The 23,092-nt window shown below is 43.7% G+C and overlaps 1 protein-coding gene across 3 annotated transcripts in view; it reads right to left on the minus strand.

Annotated features, from left to right (window-relative positions):
* LOC148540748 (ferric reductase 1-like) overlaps positions 1 to 23,092 on the minus strand; it is a 52,408-nt gene that overhangs the window by 19,445 nt on the left and 9,871 nt on the right. For all 3 annotated transcript variants that reach the window (XM_088481568.1, XM_088481573.1, XM_088481580.1), the window contains one exon: positions 1,072 to 1,273. In XM_088481568.1, coding sequence (XP_088337694.1) covers positions 1,072 to 1,273 — 202 coding nt within the window. The remainder of the gene's footprint in view (positions 1 to 1,071; positions 1,274 to 23,092) is intronic.

A 23,092-nucleotide genomic window follows, 5' to 3' on the forward strand; every position in this document is an offset into this window, starting at 1 on the left:
TCCTTAGTGTTAGCTGAGAGGAGAGGGTCAGTGTTAGGTTTTGGGGGGAGGTTTGGGTTAGGCACCCCTAGCTGGGAAGGTTAGAATTAGGCACCACTGGGGGGGGTTAGGGTTAGGCACTAAGGGGGGATAGGTTTAGGCATGAAGGGGGGAGACGTAGGTTTAGGCACTAACGAGGAGAGTTAGGGTGCGCGGTGGGGAGGGTTAGGGTTAGGATACAAGAAAGGAGGGTTAGGGGGAGAAGGGGGGGAGGGTAAGTATACTTACCCGACCCCTGTCGGGATACCAACCATCAGGATGCCGCTGTTAGTATTTTCACAGGAGGCATCCCGACAGCCGGCATTACATACCGATTACACGTACTCTATGGAACCCTTATATCACCTTATTAATAAACAATAATTATAAATACTAAAAGCGGGGGCACAATGAGTGTGGGGTTCCCCGCTAAAGTGATACCCAGCACTAGGCTTCACTAGGTTGGCCAGATCATACTACAACATGGATGATGGATTTAGTATTCAATTTAGTCAATACAGATAAGCTACTGTCATTTATATATATTTTTTTTTTGGGGGGTGGGGGTTCATGCAGTCTCATTATTGTTTTAATATCTTAATCTTTGATTCTATTTACTACACAAGATATTCTCTACACTTCTTGGCTGATTCTTTACTTAACTAAAACTGGTCATACATCTACAGTACACATGCAGACCCTAATGCTAATGTCTTTTGGGTTCAGATAAGCACTTTATAAAATTCTACAGGGTTCGCAGATTATTATTACCCCCTTGTGATGGTTTTAGTATTTTCAATTTATTCACTACACTGTTTTGTGCCTACTTTATTCTGCCTTTCTCTTCTGGATCTGATACTACTAACAAATAGGTGATTTCAAAAAAGTCTGCCCTATAACTTATTGTGCATTATTGTAATATTTGTTTTCTTTATTTATTTTTCACTAATCAACGTCACTCATTAACCCTTTAGCAACTGAGCCTTCTCTTTCTGTATAAAACATATATAAAATATAGTGCAATCTTCAAACAACTGTTTTGAATGTATTTACCTGTGATTTTCTCTCCTGCCAGGTAAGTGGTCTTTGACATGGTTATAGAGTAAGGAGCAGTGGTGTTTTGGGTTGAGGTTTGATGCTGAGGCACCATGTCAGTGCAGGCTGCCTCTACCTTTCCATTGGGATAAGCAGCAACTAGCAGCGGATAGAGTACGACCAATGCTGTGACCACGATGCTCCGAACTCGAAGATCCATCTGTCACAGTAACATTATTCTCAGTAACATGTCTGACATATAATATGGAAACACTCTGCTGTATAACAGTGCATCAAATTGCCTTTCCATCTAATCGAATTTGAAGAAATACACAACTTCAGTTTTTCTAAAGCTTTCTCCTTCTGTTTCAATGTATCAGGAAACTCGTAGGTGAGATTGCTGGGTATCTAATGCCATGGAATAGTCTGACTCATGAAAAAACACTATGGTGGGTTCCAATTAACCATGGGGTTTAGTATGTTAGACATTTATGAAATCTGGCACAAAGATGGTGATGCAAAGAGAGCAGACATGATGTTTGTTTTCCTTTTCTAACAATTTGCTGTCCACCATATGTAAAGGGCTGGACAGTCTGAAATGAGGCATGTATCGTCATTTATAAATAATGTTGGACAGTGAAGGCTGTCAGGGGAAGGGGAAGTCTGCAGTTCCAGAGTTTGCTTCTAGGAAACCAATCACTATGTAGTATATAGTGGTCTTTCCTCATTGGACTAACATAATCCAGCGAAGAATTGCATATAATGAAAATACTTAAAAAAAAAATGTTCCCTGTCTCCCCTGTACAGTAGTTCTCAGCCCATCAAAATAAGGCCATCCACTCTCTGTAACACTGACACATTCAGCATGAACGTCCAAAACCTACAAAAGGTACCATTACTCTGATCTTTGTCCACCCATTCACAGTTCTATCCCCACTTACCTCAGGTCCAAGTGCACTTCATCTATATACATTAATAATATACTGTCCACAAAAAAGCTTCTAAATAATTTTTTTGGGTCCTATAAATCAAATATTATACTTAGTACAGTACATGTATGTGTTATGTATACTATATACATGTTAAACATCGATGGTTGCATTTTGAGTTTCAACTCTGGGGCTGCAGTAACTTCCTAAAATTAGCCTTGAGAAGAATCTTGGAAAAGTTTATTTTTTCCCATTTAGATATACATTGGGCAGGATGTATCAAGTAGACATGTGCGCAGACCCCCGTGTTTTGGTTTTGGTTCTAAATCATAGTCATGTTTTGGTAAAACCACCCTTACAGTAAGTGTTTTGGTTCAGGTTCGGTTTGGATTCCTTTAACAATTGAAAAAACAACTAAAATTATGTAACTTGGACTTGTTTTCGTTTCTATAATTAAGTTATTAACATTAGCAACATTCGTGTCTAGTTAAATCAAGAAAAGATCACCGTTGAACGGATATTCGAAAGGCTAACGACAACATTCGAAAAGAATACTATATCAGAGCTGAAGATGCGGTTTTATACCAGGAAACAGCAACATGGAGAGTCACTTCGTGATTACGCTCTTAGTTCTTCCGGAGGCCCTGAAGGCCATACAGCAAGTGGATTAAGATGAAGTGCGGGACACTGATAAAACCTTAATTAATCAGTTCACGGAAGGCGTGAGGGAAGAAGCAGTGAAAATCCAGTTATGATTGTTGCAGCTGGAAGATTCAGAAGCGACATTTTTGGATTTTAAAGAGACGGCCATCAGTGTTGTAGGAGAAAATACCGGGTCAGGAAATTGGGAGCGTTACCCGCAAACAGCATTGGTGACCCTAAGCAATCAGCAATTTAAACTGGACCCGTTGTAATCCTTAAGGAAACAAGTAGCCGAACTTGCCAAGGAAAAACAATCCTCAAAAGCAGGTCAGCAGGAAAATCCAGTAGGATGGGGACCTGAGAGGAGGCCATATAGAGAAAATTGGAGAAACCCAGAGCGACGAGGGCGATGGTCCACAGATCAGTTCGACCAACAGGGGTGCCCTATCTGTCGGCGATGTTGGCAAAGCGGACACCTGGAATGTGAATGCCACGGCGATGCGTTAAACTCCGAAGTCCTGAGGCTGAGGACCAACCCTCAGGAAGAGCAGAGACACTAGGTCCACTCTTGGCAGAAGGACAATCCAGAACTACGAATCCACGCAATAATACATCAACAAGCGCAAGAAGAATTCTGGGTTTGGTTGTGTGGTTCAATGTGCATTGCAGATATGGTTTTATAAACCCAAATGACACCAAAGTGGATGTGTTTGTATACTACACGGCCAGAAGAACAACCTGCAACTGGTCCTGGAGGTGTTCCCATACAAGGCAGCCGATACGCAGCTCATCGCAACTGGCGTTATCCTTCTGGCAGAATGTATTACAAATGGAGGTCAAACAGAAGAAGCTACCATGTTCCTACTCAATTTCATGAACACACACGGCAACAACATAGTGTTCCCATGCCCAGTGAAAATAAGAAAGTTAAGAAATTAGACAAAGGGGTTGGAACAGATATCGTGTGGTCAGGGATAGAAGACTTGGTGAATAATTTAGATATGGTACTATCTGTGCACAAGGAAATAGTACTTAACCCAGAAGTGGAGCAATGCAGTGAGACAGATTGACTGCTTCCCTGTCAAGAGCATGAGCCAACTAAGGGTGAACGACAGCGATGCTGGTATGGCCTCGTGCAAACAACAGGAGTTGCTAACCACAGACCCAGAGAAGGTCCAGACCAGGTAGCTGACTCACCCATGACAGAGAGGTCAAGTTTCCCTGCAGACCAGATCATTAGCAATCAAATGGATGTGCTATTACTCACAGATTTCCCAGTAACTGGGAAGAGTGTAATACACTGGGCCCCAAAGAAACAATTCCTGAAGTCGTCACGGGAGAAGATGGACTTCGACATTCCGAAAGAAGCACCAAAGGGGTACCCCCTTCTAAGATATAGAGACTAATCAAAAGTTAGATTAATGTAATTTGTCATGTGAAAAGAGTAGTTACTTTGCAAAACAAATGGTCTTCCTACGTGTAATATTGCGTAACACACAAATTGCTACTTTACCTTGTTTGAAATTGTGAAGATAAATACGTGAGGACACATATAATTTTAGGGGGAAAGTATGTAGTACCCCCATATATGTATTCAAATAGGGGTCCCCCAAATTTATTTATTATATAGATATAACAGCCCCATTAAGAGGACAGGGAGGTGTTAAGTATATACGTTGCTGTTGTAAACCTGTAAAAATTCTATTCATTCTTTTATATACATTCAATACTGATTGTTGTATCTATTATTTGCTATAATAAAATAGCTTTGTACCTTCCTTCCTGAGTGGTCACTGTGTCTGCAAAAGGGGAACCTTAAGCTTGCCTCTCTGTCACGGTGTGTCCTACCTCAATGACGGGGAGTTCCACCACAAGGAAGCATAGCAATCACACCTGAACCTGGTTCTAGTGGAGCATCACTAAAGAAATTCCCAGAGCATCACATGTATAAGCGGTACTTCTGGCATAATATGAATGGGCTCTGTGTGGGGTCAAATGTATGAGGTTTTTTTTATCTCTGTGGGGACCCTTTTAAGATATTGCTATGTGGCCCACAAAGTTCTAGTTATGCCCTTGCATGCAAACACAGAGGGCTGACTAATATATATGGTCACTTTAAAAAGTACTAGCTCTGGATTTAATATGAACTTGCATGAGTCACAGGGGTTTACTGTATTTACTAAAGTGCGGGTTTTTAGAAGTGTAGATGTTGCCCATAACAAACAATTAGATTCTACTTAACATTTATCTAGCACCTTCTATCTAGAAGATAATAGCTAGAAAATGATTGGTTACTTTGGGCAACATCTCAACTTCTAAAAATCTGCACTTTTGCTCCGACTATGAGGTTTAAGGATACTTTTGTAGCTTTTATACTGTTTTTTGGAAGACTAACAATTTCCACTTGAGTCAGCCCCGACACCTGTGTCATTTAAGAATGTCCCCAGTTTTAGGGATTGTGTGACAGTGTGTGGCCCTGCCGAATTTCAAACCTAGATAAAAACCTAATCCTGGCCAAACTACACCACCATGCCAGATTTGGTGGAGCTAGGTTCAAAACTCTGGCCATACATAAAGGACACAGATAGACAGACACACTTTCTTGCTTATTATGTAGGTTTTTTAAAGAATACTGGAATTTTCACACTAGATTGTTGTTATTTTTTATTGCAAGCTGTAAACCTTCTTTCCTGGGTTGATGGGAAAAAGAAAGGATTAAGGATTATATTAGACTTCCGGTTCCGGTCTCATGGAGTGAGTAGCCGCAGGCCTGAGCTCCGTCCTCGATCGCTGGGACATACCTTTTAAAGGCATTCATTTGCCCCCAATCACCCCCGAATACCCCTCTCTCCACTCCCTGACACCGCTGGCATACCATGGACCGCTTTATCACCTCCGCCCCGCTGACCCTGCAGCAGCAGACACGCCAGGAAAAACGCCAAACACCAGGCAATATGGCGCCGGATGCGGGTCCTGACTCAGCTTCTCCCAGCTCTAACAAGCCTGTAGCAGAGGTGGACATCACTGCAGGGACACATGTATGCCGATTGCCGGACTCCCCGGTTACATATGGGGATATAGTGGAGGCAATACAGTCCACCATGGCCCCACTTTTATCACAGGCTGTGCAGGATATAGCACAGTAAATGCAACAGCTCTCCCAGAGAGTTTCCCACATAGAGAATCAAATAGGAGCAACTGTACATGAGGTAGAAAATCTCAAACAAGCTGTTAAGAAGCTCACTACAGAAAACTATCAGATTCACAACAAATTAGATGACATGGAAAATAGTTCTCGCAGGAACAATATACGATTGGTAGGATTACCGGAATCAGTAAAGGGAGGTTCCTTAGTACATTTTGTAAGTAATACCCTACCTTCACTATTGGGGATTGAACAAGAATGCAGTGACTTAGTCATCGAAAGAGTACACAGGGTTGGACCACCCCCCTCCCCGAATAAACCACATCCCAGAGTCACACTCTTCAAATGCCTGAATTACCTACACAAAGTCACGTTCTGGACAGCTTCGCGTCGCATTAAAAATCTGACTTTATGTGTTCCAAGTTTATTCAGTGGAATCAACTAAGGCCAGGAAAGCTTTTTCGTCCACATGCTCGAAATTGATTGCAGAAGGCCGTAAATTTAGCCTAATGCATCCGGCTCGTCTCCACATTTATGACGGATCTTCTCACACGGATTTCTCTTCCCCAGCTGATGCGACAGCATATTTGGAAGAACTAACCCAGGCTGCACATGCTGACATCGGTGATCCCCCCAATGGCTGAGCCACATAATAATAATCTCACCTTACAGATCCTCCACTGGTGAACGATGGATCTCATGGTTCATTGATTATCTTCACATTGCCACTTACACATTTCTCTTTTATTTTTATTTTTTTTGTATGCATATTCAAATTATTCTTAGCCTTACCCGATACCTCAGAGGAGTTACATAAAGACTATTATATCACTTTGAATTGTTTGGTGTTAACACCTAATGGATCTCTGTCCTCCACCTCATCACACCTACTGTTAAGACGTCACTCACTGTCTCATTTGTAGAATGATCTTTTACGGATGGGCACGGTTCAGTGATAGGTGTTACTTGATGACTATTATGTTATTTAAACTGCTTGTTATTCATACCTAGCAACTCTTTATTGTTTACCCCACCCAATATTAAGACAGCCTTAAATGTCACAGTTAAAAGATCCCTATTACAATTGGGCTCAGATTAATGATACTAGTTCAAACATTGTCTGAAGTCCTGGCGATCCTGCCAGTGCTCATTCTCACGACTACTGGTTGTTACACCTAGTTTGTGATTTATTGCTTGCACACTTACAGATTAGCATCCCGGAAGTACGGTATTGATACCGTGTCACTATAATAAATTATGTTACCATATTTGAAGAAGGTATTGTTCATGTTTTTGTTCCCCCCGTCTTGTCACTTACCCTCCCTGGATGCTCCCTCCCCAGCTTTCCTCCCCACCCTCTCCTACATGTTTAATATGCGCACTTTATGCTATGGCTTGTCTGTGATGTACACGTATCTTCTGATATTGTATGGCTGATCTGAGAATAGGTTCTTTAAATGTAGGAGGTTTAAATACGCCAGCAAAAAGGAGGAAGATACTCTTCTATCTTAATAAACAAAATGTAGACCTAGTGTTTCTACAAGAGACACATCTGGTTCCTGAGGAGATTAGGAAACTTAATATGCTCAATTGGCGGGTATTGGGATCCAGCTCTTACAACTCCAAAGCACGAGGTGTAGCCATTCTAATCAAATCTCACATCCCAGTAGAGGTCTTGCAGACACACACTGACCCAAAAGGTAGGTTTGTGACATTATCACTCAAAATCAGGGGATGCCCATATCTGCTCGCTAATGTCTGCGCCCCAAATAAGTATTCTAAAATATTTTTCCAAAAACTACTGGCTCTTTTAACGCCACTCCTTTAAACTCCCCTAATTCTATGCGGAGATTGCAACCTTATATCTTCAGAGATTTTGGACAAAGCTCAACAAACGCGCCACCCGCCTTCTTTGCCCAAGATGGGAATCCCTTCTATGGGAATCCCTTCTATCCCTTCAGCTCAGGGGCAGAACTATGGGAGACAGTGGAGGCACCTGCCACTGGGCTCCAGCTCTGAAGGGGCACCTCCTTGATTGTCCACAATATATTCATCCCACTTAAGGCTGTAACTATGTACCCGGAGTGTACCATCACAGCCACCCAATACATGACACCTCTTCCCGGCACCTGAGAAGCTACCATACATTAGTGGAGAGCTCCATGTCAGACCATCAGCTGCTGCCTTTTGTCTATCTATAGCCTGTCTGCATGCAAATTGTTACAATACAGTGTCATCGGCTGTGACGGGGGGCACCAAATTATAACTTGCCTCCGGGCGTCTGGGATAAATTTACGCCACTACTTCAGCTAATAGATGTTTGGAGAGCCCCCCATCCAATTGAGAGGGAATACTCATGCCTGTCTGCTGCACATCATACTCTCTCCAGGATAGATTATATTTTTGCATCACAAACCATATTTCCTAATATTGCCAATTCCCACATAGAATCAATTGCAGTGTCTGATCATGCATTAGTTTTAACCACCCTACGTATCCCTGAGCTTTCTGGTGCTTCAAAACTTTGGAGGTTTCCATCCTACCTCTCCAAATCCACTAAATTTAGGAATAGACTAGAGACAGCATGGGAGGAATATAAAACTGACAATATCTCACAACTAGACTCAGATCCTCTTTTGTTTTGGCTGACAGCTAAAAGTGTTATCAGAGGCGTGATAATCTCTTATGTGGCAGCCACAAACAAAAAATATGCAAAACATTATCTACTGTAGATTTACAATCGTCACTTACAATGGCTTTTCAACAATTTAAAACTAACCCGACCCCTCACACTAAACAAACTTATGTCTTGGCAAAGACACACTTTGACGAACATATGGAAGGATTGGGGAATAGATATCTTTTTTCTATAAATCATCGCTTCTACAAATTCAGTAATAAAACTGGAAAACTCCTTATTAACTTTCTCAATGGCTTTCATATGGTAGTAAACCCACTTCAAACTTCCCAGGGTACCCTTACATCATCTAATGAAGAATTAGTTGAAACACTCCAATCTTTCTATGCCACTCTCTACTCCTCTCCTATAGCTACTACTTCCATGACTTCCGCGGCCACCTCATCTACCTCGATTACCCCAGACTTTTGGGACACCCTGCCTTGCTCCCAAATTAAACCCGAGATGGCTAAATCACTCCTAACCCCAATAACTTTAGAGGAAATTCAACATACCATTCACCACCTTAAGAGTGACAAAGCCCCCGGTCCAGATGGATACAGTGGAGACTTTTACAAAATACTACTCCCTAGAATAGGAGACTCCCTAGTACTGGTGCTTAATTCTCTGCTTAAATCTGTAAAACTACCCCCTCATTTTAACTCTGCAATTCTGAAAGTCCTTCCCAAACCTGGAAGAGATATTTCACTCCCTGGTTCCTATCGCCCCATTTCCCTATTAAACTTGGATTACAAATTGCTAACCAAAATCCTGGCAGATCGCATAAAAGTCATTCTACCACATATAATCCACACAGACCAACAGGATTCATACAGGGCGGATATTCAGAAGTCAACATAAGAAGAGTTATATCAGCTATACATACTTCCTCTCTAACCATTGTCCTCAAACAAGCGCGATTTTATCCCTAGACACTGAAAAGGCATTTGATCTAATAGAATGGGATCATTTATTCAAGACCCTTGCCTGGTTTGGATTCCCAGAACCCTTTATTGAAATTCTGAAAACTTTATGCATTCAACCCCAAACCCAAATCTCTTGTAACAGAATTACCTCTTCCCCCATTTCTATACAAAAAGGAACAAGGCAGGGCTGCCCCCTCTCCTCTCTCTTATTTGCCATTGCTTTAGAACCCCTGGTGATAGCGTTACGAGCCTCACCTCTTTTTCAAGGTATTACAGTTGGGGGCATTGAGCTGAAAGTATCCCTTTTTGCTGACGACATGCTTCTTTTTGTCTCAAACCCAACCTCCTCAATACCAGAGATTTTACATTTAATCGATTCTTTTGGTATTACAGCCGGATATCGCATCAACATCAACAAGTCGGAGATACTCCATCTCAATAAACACGATTCCACACCTATTACACATGCGTCATTATCTTCATTCAAAATTGCCCCCTCCAAAATTACCTACCTATGGGTACAAGTCACCGCGGATCCATCCAGACTATATGAGGAGAATTTCTCCCCTATGATATAAAAAATTATAGTATTGTTACTTAGTTGGAACCTACCCCCACTCTCCATGTTAGGCAGAGTTGCAGTCCTCAAAAGCATTATATTCCCGAAAATGTTCTACTTAATGCGGATGTTACCAATATTCCTGACCATAAAAGATATCACTAAATTGCGTAAGGCAATGACTACTTTCATTTAGCGGGCTAAAAAACCAAGGATCGCCATGACTAAACTTATAACACCAAGAATGGCGGGAGGCACTGGGATACCAGATTTTGCCTCTTACTCACTTTCTGTATTATTTAGATATGTAATATACTGGATTTTAGACAAAAACACATTTACAGACACTAAACTGGATAAGGCTCTTTTTTCCCATATTCCCCAAGTGCCTTACTTCATTCCAAACGCTTAGAGGTTCCATCAGACATTCTTCGGAATCTATTATTCCACAATATATACTATGCGTGGCTCTCACTGAATAAAAGATTTAAGAGATCCCCATTGTCCTCCTCCCATGTCCCATTTTGGGGAAACCCAGCATTCCCCCCATCTCTGGCAAACGCTAATTTTCTATCCTGGAGAGAGAAAGGTTTGACAGACTCATCTAAAGTCTTCGATTTTGGGGGGCAATTATACCAATTCTCAAATATTAGAGAGAGATACTATCTTCTTAAATCACACTTCTACATGTTCTTACAGATGAGACATTATCTCTTTTCACTATGTCCTAATACATACACATTATCCTCTAAATCTGATCTCATACAGTCAGTTATAACTCTATGTGATAAGGTCACTTACGGAATTAAATATATTTACCTACCACTAGTGGAAACCTTCTCCAAGATAGGTGGGAATAGAATAGTCGCTCAGTGGCAGAAAGATATTCCGACCCTAACCTTCCCAGATCAATTATTTAGTCACTACCATTCTACAATGAAGATCCTTAATTCTCCCTATCTACAAGAAGTACATCTTCATACAGTACAGAGGGCATATATCTCGCCTTCACAACGTGCTCATTTTTCCTCGCACATGACTGGAGAGTGTCCAAAATGTCACTGTGTGTCTGCATTCTTTTTTCATTGTTTCTGAGAATGCCGGAAATTAAACGTTTCTGGAATAAAGTTGTAGCCTTTATTAATTACCTATTATCCTCACATTTAATACCAGACCTTCTAGCATGTTTATGCACAAATTTCTCCAACTGGAACCTAGAATCTCCACAAGCCTCTACTATCCCAATTGTTACCATGATCGTCACGATATAAAAAAATATATATTGACACACTGGATCTCCAAATCTTCTCCTTCTCTAGCAGAAGTCAAAGCAAAATTGCTAATATTTCTATATTATGATAGAAAATCTGCTCAACCACATATTGAAAAAGGAGTACTGACTTTCTACAGGAAATGGGGCACATATATCGAAAGTCTAGGCCAAACCACCCAATCTCAAATCTTTAAGATCTTTGAAACGATAGAATGGTATCTTCATAGACAAATACTATTGAATCCATGATCATTTATATTATAATTCTATTCTCAGATGCCTCCTATGTCACAGACAAAGCATTAGATTGTACTCAGACAAAATGCTTTTGAAAACTTATTTACCAATCCTACCACCCTCCCCCTCCCTCTTCCCTTCATGTTTTCTCCTCCCTTGTACAGTAGCTGTATACGTCCCCTTCCCCCTCTTACATATCCATTTTTTTGCATATTATGTTTAAACTGTATATAGCGGAATATTTTCTTTATCTTTTGAGTGTACTATGATTTACACCCCTCAAAGTTTATATGTATATTACTGCAGTCTTGCATTTCTTTAAAAATGACTAAGACACATTATTACTGATTATAGAGGGTTGCTCCCAAATATTGTGATGTCTCAGTACACTAACATTGTCATTGTCATTGCCATATCTCCATGAAGTTATAATAGTTACACAGCTATTTTACAATGTTGTCTTTCCACAATGTATTCTTTATTTGAGATCTCAAAATGAACAAAAAAAAGAAAGAATATATTAAAGGCATTAATTTCATCCATATCAAGTAATCTATATAAGCGAGAAAGTGCATGTGTATGTGCGTGAGTGCGTGCGTGCATGCGTGCGTGCGTGCGTGCGTGGGTCTCTCCTTTATGGATGGCCAGAGTTTTGTACCTAGCTCCACCAAATTTGGCATGGTGGTGTAGGTTGACCAAAATTAGGTTTTTGCCTTGTTTTGAACTTCATTATGGACACATACTGTCACAGAATCTTGGCATCCTGCTACTGATAGCAGCCCTGCTAGACATGGTCTTCAATATTGGTCTGCAGAGTGATTTCAGGGGGTGATTTAGCTGTGGACGCAGTGACAGGGATCATGCAGATTCCTGATTATTGGGAATCTATGCATGTGCCTGAACCATATTGCGCATGTGCAGTATGGGTCTGATTCCTGCACACAGTCGGGCAGCAGACTGCCAGTGCTTGACAGACTTCTGTTATTTCTGGCCAGGGAGCGGGTGATAACGTCCTCTGTTTCCCAAAACGGAGGTGTGTTGCCGCTGTTGGGTGGGAGTGGATAGGCCAGAATCTCCGTCAACTGACGGATATTTCCTGGCCTCTTTTACTCATCTGCGGCAGCCGGCTTGCTTGACCCCATTGTCGCTCAGCCGAGGTAAGGGATTGCAGATGATTTGATACTGCGTGCTTGGATGCAGTTCGGATCAGTAATGCATTCAGGAGGCATAACGCCTCTTGCTGCATTACCAAATTACAACTATCACAGCTGCTAACAATGTAGCAGCTGCGATAGCATAACCATCCGCAACTGAATCACCCCCTCTGTTCTGTATTGATTTCTGAAACTCAAGTGATTTTGGAAGCTATACTGATTTCTGTTCTGTACGTCAGTCTGCAACGATATACCTCATTCCAAATGGTATGACAATATGCCTGCCTGCATTGTCATTTACTCCTAATTTGCATAGTTATCCAGCTTATAGGTGAGGACAGTGTAAAAAAAATGAAGGCTGTAGGTGTACTTCAGGGTCCAATCTTCAATAAGTGAGAAAGTGTGTGTCTGTCTGTCTGTCTGTCTGTCCTTTTGGGAATGGCCAGAGTTTTCTACCTATCTCCACAAAATTTGGCAGGATGGTGTAGTTGGACCAGGATTAGGATTTTGGCTATGTTTGAAGTTCGTCAGGGTGATGGAGATATACATGGTGCCCGCCAAGTAGGTCGCAGAGTCTCTGATTTTAAATTTAGGTTTTAGCAAGCTCACTCAGGATGTCTTCCAGTACCTAAAACTGTACTGATCTGAATGTACAGTCTGATATGTACCAGTGAGGCCAGGCAGAGCTGCAATGGAGGAACAGTGAGTCAGAGGTCAACTGTCACACTGCACCTCCACTGACAGTTACTCATTTCCTCCAAACACATTTTCATATACCATGATCTCCATTGTTGGTCTGCAGAGATTTCTGCTCAGCAATGGTTTCTGCTAGTTCACTCAGAATGTCTTTCAGTGCCTAAATCTGCTCTGATCTGAAGTCACAGGCTGATATATACCAATGGTGGGCAGGCAAAGCTCCAATGAAAGAGCAGATAGTTGAATGATCAACTGTCACACTGCACCTGCACTAGGGATGTGCAGGCTCAGATTTACTCGGATTTACTCGGATCTCAAAATGTCATTTTAGTGGCTATCGCCTATCATGTGTTTTGGATAGCCAATATAATAAATCCGAACTTGCGGTAAAGTGTCAATAAGAACCAAGTAAATCCGAGTAAAACCGAGCCTGCACATCCCTAACCTGCACTGACAGTTATTAATTTCCACCAAGCAAATTTTCATATGCCATGGCAGAGATTTCTGCTCAGCATTGATTTCTGCAAGTTTGTTCAGGATGTCTTCCATTGTCTAAAATTGCACTGATCTGTAGGCACAATTAAACATGCACCAGTGGGGGGCAGGCAATGCTCCATTGAAAGAGAAGTGAGTTGGAGGATCAACTGTCACACTGCACCTGCACTGACAGTTACTAATATTCTCCAAGCACATTTTTATGTGCCTTGATCTCCAATGTTGGTCTGCAATGTAAAAAATGAAGGCTGCAGATGTACTTCAAGGTCCATTCTTCAATCCAGGCAACACCGGGGTAACCCAGACAGTAATATATAAATCAATCCCTTTTGGTGGCTGTAAATCCTGTTCTTGTTTTTCTTTAGAGATGGGAAATACAACATATTTTCCATTAGGATTAATTGCTTCGATGTATGGACTATCTCTTACAAACTGATTGTATTGCACTATTGTATTATCAATAGGAAAACAATCACCTTTTGAAAGTATTTGAGAATGGATGCCACAGCGCTCAGAGAAAATTATTATCCACTCCTTTTAAATCACAAGGTATGAAGTGTCACCTGTCTCTTTACACTTATGTGCAGTAATCAGTTGTGCTATATTTTACTTGTTCACATTTGTTTTTTGTTCAATTTCTGGGCTGTCAGCACCCTTTGCCTCTCAGTTACCTTTCTCCCAGAAGTCAGGCACACTTGAATCAAGATGTGATCAATCATACTCAATTGACTCATTCTGGCTGACCAGCACTTATCCTCACTAGGAAGTTGAACTTGATGCCCAAAACTGTATCCAAGCTTAGATCTCTCAACACTCTTCTTTTTTAGAGACCCATGAAACACTCATTATTAAATAATCAGGTACCATCACTACCCTCTTCTTGCTAATAGCTGATAGCCATAGCTGGTAGCCTCCCATTAGAGGTGGTAGAGGCCAGAGCCGTAACTAGACTTTTTGGTGCCCTGTGCATCAAAGAGCATTGGCGCCCTACTCATTTTTCAAAGGGACATAATGCACCCAAAAATGGGCCTTGGCTTCATGGGGAAGGGCCAGGGAAAAGATAGGAAAGGCCAGGAGATGCTGGGGATGAAATAAGAGGAAGCTACAAGCAAGAATGATAATAAACAGAAATTTGACAGGCCCAAACAGTACCCCCTGACCTGTGGAGCCCTGTGCGATGGCACCGGCCGCACTACCCTGGTAGAGGCTAATGGTACATACACACGGTCAGAGACTTGCTAGATCTGCGATGAATGATTTGAACGTTTTGGACAATTTGGATGATTTTACCAAAGATTTCATGAACGATGAACGGTGAAAGATTTCTGACAGTATTTAAATGAATGAAATTGTACAAATCTGACTGCAAACACAGTAGATGTCAGAAATCGTTATCTGACATTCGGGCATGCGCATCGTTGGTCGATGCATGCCAAACTATATGAATGAGGTAACGATTTTTACAAAAGTTTCGTTCATATCTTCCAGAAAATCTGATCTTGTGTACCCTACATAAGACAGTAGAGCAATTTAAACATGCTTGGGATAGGCATAAGAATATCTTTACAAAGATCTCACGATTGAGGCCACCAATAGGTTAAAAAAAGGGTATACTAGATGAGAGAAGAGGTTCTCATCTGTCATCAAATTCTATGTTTTTATGCTCTGCCAGAAATCATCATCACTCACACCTCATAAAGGTGGCACTCACACTTCTCTTATATGTATATTTGAATTTTCTTGTACATTCTTTTAATAAATCCTATACTGTTCCACAACACAGAATATTGGTCTCTCTTTTCTCTTTATAGTGTTTAGGCACACCTTACATAGGGTCTGATTCAGATCCGCCTGCAATGCCAATATTTACACAGACTGTGCAATTGTTAGCCATTGAATTGCGATTACGCTTGCACAGATTCATTCACAAAGTAAGTGACAGGAGGAAGAAAAGGGGGTGATCTCAATTCTATATATGGTGATTTATTCAGAACTCATAATTCTTCCTGCTTTTTAAATAAGCTAAATGACTTGTATTTTATGTATATTGTATGTATATGATGTAATATGTGCCATCCTGTAAATATGCAACTTTCTAATATAATTTTCTCTTTCATCCACTAGGGGACACTGGAGGTGCTTACGCTGGGGTATAGAGCCGTGGATAGCTGGAGCTGGCACTTTAAAATTTAGAAGTGTGAAGCTCCTCCCCCTCTATGCCCCACCAGCCCTCAGTTTAGAAAATATGCCCTTGGAGCTGGTCACAACCTGCTGTGCTCCAGCAAGTCACATAATTTCTTTCTTTTATTTCATATGTATTTTATTTTTATTTATTTTTTCTTATTTTAAGACATCTTTTACATATTTTTTCTTAAGTACCCTTCGCCACCTCTCTAAAGGTGGGGTCCGATTACTGGCACCCTGTTAACCTCCTGGGTTACAGGAAGGAGTGTGCAGTGCTTCACCAAAAGCATCTGACAGCTCCTTAATGCCGCACACAGCCTTCCTGTCAGTGCTGTTCAGTAGGAGCCGTCCGGAGAGGGAGCGCAGTGAGTATGAATCACATGCACATCCCCCGTCTCCTGTCCTGCAGCCAGCGCTGGCTTCAGAGAGCGCGATAAGCGCTGCTCATTATATATATACTTCTCCCCTCTTCCCGCTGAAGAGCGCGGCTAGCGGCTCCTACTCAGCGGGGCTTGCACAGGGGGGCGATGATCCTGCAGGCGGGGGCAGCCATTTTCCGTCCCTTAGGGCATAAAGAAAGGGGTCGGAGCCTAACAGCGCGGGCTCCCTGTCTCAATAGAGCGGGCTCCCTGTCTAGATAACGCGGCAGTGGCTGTGTGCACAGCGTGGCTGCCGTGTTTAACCTGTTTTAAAGACTGCATCTCTCCACTACAGGTCGTATGCAATATATACAGAAGGCTGATTCTCCGGACTACATCCCTGACAAGAGGTTGTGAGTAACACTGGGGTGTTTGTCAGGGAATCTAATCTGTGGGAAAGAGTGGGGAGTGCCTCTTCCTCTGTGTCCCAAACCAGCCTTCTGTTTTATTTCTAATTTCACTTCTGTCCCTCTGTGTGGGTGACTGTTGTGTATCCATGTCAAACAGAACAAAAGCGGCTCAAAAGATGTTTGTCTGTTCAGTGTAACAACAAACTATCCAAGCCGCATGCTGCTGGGTCCACGTTATGTGATGCTTGTATAGCAATAGATGCACCTATGGCTATTACTGCCACACATGCTCCCCCATGGGCCACTGACATGGTAGGAGTAATGACGGATTTAACGTCTGAGTTAGCTGAGGCACGTAAGTCTCAACCTCCCTGGGTGGCGGGGCTAAACAAGTCTCTAGACACCCTGGTACAAGTTATGGGTACAGTGGTGCCTGCACCCTCCACCTCCTACCAAAGACCGACACAAAAGCGTACTCTGGCGACTGTTCTCCAATCAGAAGAGTCGGACGAAGAATTCCTTGCTACGGAGGAAACAGAAGAAGGGGAATTGGAGGAAGCGTTACAGGACGCTTCCCCTCAAGAATTAGAGTACACTTCTTCCGGGGTGGAATCTCTAATTTTGGCGGTCAGAAAAGTTCTGAATCTACCTGAGGATGTAATACCTGCATCCCAGGAGTGTGAATTATTTTATTAACAACCAAAGAGCTCTGCGGTTTTTCCGTTCTCACAGCAACTTCAACAGCAGCTCAAACGGTTCCAAATTCCGCGCCGGTTTCCGTCTAGCTATCCTTTTCCATCATCCATGATGGAAAAGTGGGAAACACCCCCTCCAGTAGATGCGTCAGTCTCCCGTCCCTCTAAGAAAACAGCACTCCCAGTACCGGGAGCTACAGTACTAAAAGATCCTTCGGATCGTAAGTTGGAGACAATGCTAAAATCAATTTATACTGCAGCGGGTGCTCAACTTAGACCCACCCTTGTTACCACTTGGGTTAACAAGGCAGTGGTCGGCTGGGCTGACCAGTTGATTACCGGTTTGGACTCTGGTACCTCCAGAGCAGAGTCTACTAGCAGAACACATCCGTGAGTCTGCAGTTTACCTGGGAGAAGCTTCGAAAGATATCAGTCAGATTAGTTCTCGCATATCTGCTTCTGCTATTTCGGGCCGCAGAGCCCTCTGGTTGCGCGCTTGGCAAGCGGATGCAGAATCCAAGCGTGCGATGGAGGGCTTACCTTTCACTGGCGATATGCTGTTTGGACCGGAACTGGACAAATGGATATCCCAGGCCACGGGGGGTAAGTCTTCCTTCCTCCCATCGGTTGCTCCAGCTCCCAGAAGATCTTACAATGGACCTTCGTTTCATTCCTTTCGTGCACCACATTCCTTTCTTGGTAGAGCCAGAGGTGCTCCCACGCAACATAGAGGTGGCAGAGGTAGAGGTCGTCCACACCCTGTTGCACGTAGACCAGAGCCTAAACCAGCGGAAAAGCAGGTGGCATGGCGGTCTTCCGTCCCACCTGGGACCTCCTGCAGTGGGAGCCCGCCTGCAAAACTTTCAACAGGTTTGGAACCAGACCTCTACAGAACCGTGGATCCCCAGACTAATTTCCCTGGGGTACCGAATAGACTTCAAAGTCTCCCCTCCACCTCGGTTCTTCACCACAAGTCTGCCAATACCTGCAAGCAAGGCCAAGGTTTTACAGGAGGCTATCCAGTCTCTAGTAGTATCATCTGTATTAGTTCCGGTTCCAGAGCATCAGAGAGGTTTTGGGTTTTACTCGAACCTGTTTGTAGTACCAAAACCAGATGGCTCGGTCAGGCCCATCTTAAATCTCAAGTCTTTGAACCTGTATCTGAAGATTTATCGCTTCAGAATGGAGTCTCTGCAGTCAGTCATAGCGAGCTTGGAACCAGGGGAGTTCCTATTATCCCTGGATATCAAGGATGCCTATCTCCATGTCCCCATTTGGGAACCTCACCAGGCTATTCTGCATTTCGCCATATTGAAGTGTCATTATCAGTTTCGGGCATTGCCGTTCGGGTTATCCTCGGCTCCCCGCGTCTTCACCAAACTCATGTCAGTCATGATCGCTCTCCTTCGGTCATCAGGAGTGAACATAATCCCTTATTTGGATGACCTGTTACACAAGGCTCCATCGGTATCTCTTCTATCAAGTCAGGCCTTACTGACATATCAGACCCTAATCCAACACGGGTGGATAATCAACTTCAAGAATTCAAATCTCAATCCGTCCCAGAAACTTCTGTTTCTGGGCATGATCTTGGATACGGCCTCACAACGGGTTTTTCTTCCAATAGACAAGGCCCGGGATATCCGGTTGTTAGTTCAGCTGGTCCTCAGAACAAGGAAGGTGTCCCTGCTTCTTTGTCTGCGTCTCTTGGGGAAGATGGTAGCAGCTTTCGAGGCAGTACAGTTCGGCTGGTTCCACTCCAGCTGGACCAGCTAGCACAGGGGTCAGGTTCTCATCTGCTTCTTCATCGACAGATCCGTCTGAGCCCATTTACCAGAGTGGCCCTTCTTTGGTGGACACAATCCAACAATCTGTTAGCGGGCAGAAGATTCGGAGTGTGGGACTGGATCATCGTAACAATGGATGCCAGCCTTCGAGGATGGGGACAGTAGTCCTCGATTATCACTTTCAGGGTCGATAGTCCCCTCTAGAACAGAAGTGGCCCATAAATGTGTTGGAACTCAGAGCGATTTACAATGCTCTGATAGAGGCAACAGACTTTCTAAAGGCTCATCCGGTAAGAGTTCAGTCCGACAACGCGACGGCCGTCGCTTACATCAACCGCCAAGGAGGGACTCGGAGTCGCATGGATATGCGGGAAGTAACTCAGATCCTTCGGTGGGCCGAAAAACAGTCAGTAATCCTGTCGGCAGTATTCATCCCGGGTGTGGACAACTGGGAAGCAGAGTCTACAGGATATGCATCCCGGGGAATGGAAGCTTCATCCAGAGGTGTTCAACGCGCTGATACGTTGATGGGGATGTCCTGAGGTGGACCTCATGGCGTCGCGATTGAATCGTCAGCTCCCAGTATACGTCTCAAGAACTCGGGATCCGCAGGCAGAAGCGGTAGACACCCTGACAAGTCCGTGGATCTACGACTTCATTTACCTTTTTCCTCCAATTCCGCTTCTTACTCGTCTTCTAAAAAGGATAAAACAAGAATCAGCCTCTGTAATTCTCGTAGCTCCGAACTGGCCTCGGAGAAGTTGGGTCTCGGACCTACGGTCCCTATTGTCAGACGATCCGTGGCCCCTTCCTCTATGCCCGGATCTTCTACAGCAGGGTCCATTCGTACACCCCAACTTAGCGCAACTGCGTTTAAAGGGGGTGGCTCTTGAAACCGATATTCTAAGACACAGGGGCATCCCAGACGCGGTTATTCCCACCATGCTACGCGCCAGGAAGCCTGTTTCGGCTGCGCATTATCATCGCATCTGGCGTGCTTATATCTCATGGTGTTCCAGTCGGGGTCTTCCGTCTAGAATTTTTCGGTTGTCCCGGTTTCTGCTTTTCCTTCAGACGGGTCTGGATTCTGGCCTTCGGCTGGGAACTCTAAAGGTGCAGGTTTTTGCCCTCTCCATTTTCGTTCAAAGAAAATTGGCCCTCATTCCTGAGGTGCAGATGTTTCTTCAAGGGGTCTTGCGCATGCAGCCTCCTTTTGTACCTCCGATAGCTCCCTGGGACCTAAACTTAGTGCTTCTGTTTCTTCAGTTGCCCATGTTTGAACCATTGGAGGAGGTCGATCTTAAGTACTTGTCTTGGAAGACTGTCCTCCTCCTGGCTCTCGCTTTGGCTCGAAGAGTTTCGGAATTGGGTGCTCTGTCCTGTAAGCCACCTTACCTTGTGTTTCATGCTGATAGGGCGGAACTTCGGACGGTAGCCACCTTCCTTCCCAAGGTTGTGTCGGATTTCCATATCAATCAGCCTATTGTGGTACCGTCGTTGCTGGAGGACTCTGGTGGATCTTCTACCTTGGATGTGGTTAGGGCTCTCTGCATCTATGTTGCCAGGACAGCGTCCCTCTGTAAGTCTGAGTAGCTTTTTGTCCTCTATGATGCTGTTCGGAGGGGTTGGCCGGCGTCTAAGCAGACTTTGGCACGTTGGATCCGGCTGACTATTCATCAGGCTTATGATAGTGCTGACCGTCGGCCTCCTTCGTCCATTTCGGCTCATTCCACACATTCCGTGGGTGCGTCATGGGCGGCCGGTAGAGGAGCCTCCACGTCACAATTGTGCCATGTGGCTACTTGGTCTTCAGTTCACACGTTTGTCAGGTTTTACAAATTTGATAGGTTTGCTACTTCGGCATCCCATTTTGGCCGCCTTGTTCTGCAGGCGCCGCAGAGCACTCCCGCCCGTGGGGAAAACTTTGGGATGTCCCCAGCGTAAGCACCTCCAGTGTCCCCTAGTGGATGAAAGAGAAAATGGGATTTTGGTACCTACCGGTAAATCCTTTTCTCTGATTCCACAGGGGACACAGGACGCCCACCTCTGCGCTCTATGCCTGCCTGTTCGGTTTTGTTCTGTATGTTGTATGATTTAGTTATTGTGTGTTCTTCTCTCCTTTCACTCCGCTTGTTCTCCACCTCCTCTCGGTCTTCATTTTCTAAACTGAGGGCTGGTGGGGCATAGAGGGGGAGGAGCTTCACACTTCTAAATTTTAAAGTGCCAGCTCCAGCTATCCACGCCTCTATACCCCAGCGTAAGCACCTCCAGTGTCCCCTGTGGAATCAGAGAAAAGGATTTACCAGTAGGTACCAAAATCCCATTATTAAAATATGTTTATATTTGGAAGACTAGACAAAATTTTACACTTCCTTCTTTACTGTTTATTATTGTTATTTTGCTAAATATTGGCAGCAATTTCTAGGGTGGAAGCAGCAGAGGTTATTCTTCTACCTCCTGACAAAATTCTAGTACTGTAGCTTTTGGGGACACGGGGCCTGATTCTGACCCGGGTCGATGGTGCCCTAGTGCGCATGCGCACGACGGAATGAGCTCCGTCGTGCGCATGCGCGAGACCCAAATAAAGACGGGGTCTCGCAGCAAAGGGGGTGTGATGTCGATGGTGAGTGAGAGCACGCCCCCTTTGGTGGGCGTGCCGGGGGCGTGGCTGCCAGACGGAGGCGTTCCCATGGGAACACCTACCGTCTGGGTCCGGCCCCACTGACATCACTAGTGCTGTCAGTGAGAGTGATTTTGGCTTTGCTAGAGCCAAAATCACTCCAGGGCTTGCGGCAACGAGACCCTACCACAGGGTCTCGTCGCAAGCCCGATAGTCGCTATGGTCTTGACCATCGCGACCATCATCATGGACGCTCGCATAAGCTGTGGGTGGTAACCCACAGCTATGCGAGCGTCCAAGAGGCCGCTCCAAGTTGAGGTAGGAGGGCTCTGGTCAGAGCGTCCGGCTCTGAATCAGGCCCATAGTTTATTCAATTTATTTTTCATTTATTTATTTCACATTTATTTATATGTTTCATTTATTATTAGTTTTGTATATTTTAAAAATGTCTGTTTTTTTATATTATTTTTCTTTTTGAAAATGAACTGACTGTATGACAGATAACACTTACATTTAAACATGCAAATAGGCACAAATAATATGAATGTTATTTACACAGTACGGTATGTCTTCCTATTTATAGAAAAATGTATATTGAATATTTGTATTTTGTATATGAAAAGGGAAATTGCTACTATTTCAGGGAGTCTCCCTGACAATCAGGGACAGTTGGCAACTATGCAATAATTTGCTAAATTATTAAAAATGTTACAAAACAAATGTAAATTGATGATTTAACGAATCTATCAAATAAACAAAAAGCTCTTTGACAGCATTTAGGACCTCATTCAGAGTCGGTCGAAGCGGCCGTACAGTCGTACGGGAAAAGGGGCCGGATATGTAAATGATTCCCTCGTAAGTTGCGTCCCTAAGTTCGGATCGGTAGCTGGCCGACCAAGGGGAGGAAGCGGCCGGAATACAAAAAAATACGCCCCCTTCTTGTATGCATTACACGTCATCTCCGGGCATATAAGGATTAATCGAGACCATCGAGAACCATCGGAACTGGTCGTAGGGCTTAAGGTTGACCATACCCTCTCTTAAGCTCTACGATCATGTCAGTGTAAAAACCTCCCATGTCACATGTGCCATGACGCTACTTTGTTAATTATGCACTCCCATAAACTGTATGCACTCCCATAAAATGCCGTTCGCATAATTAGGCACGCCTGCGTCCGGATCTCCACTCCCCCGTTTTCAAGCACCTTCCACTGTTACCACCCACAAACGCCTCAATCTGTCACTCAAACT

Source organism: Taudactylus pleione, unplaced genomic scaffold (genome assembly GCF_031769625.1).
Source record: "Taudactylus pleione unplaced genomic scaffold, aTauple2 ptg000017l, whole genome shotgun sequence".
Lineage (NCBI taxonomy): Eukaryota > Metazoa > Chordata > Amphibia > Anura > Myobatrachidae > Taudactylus > Taudactylus pleione.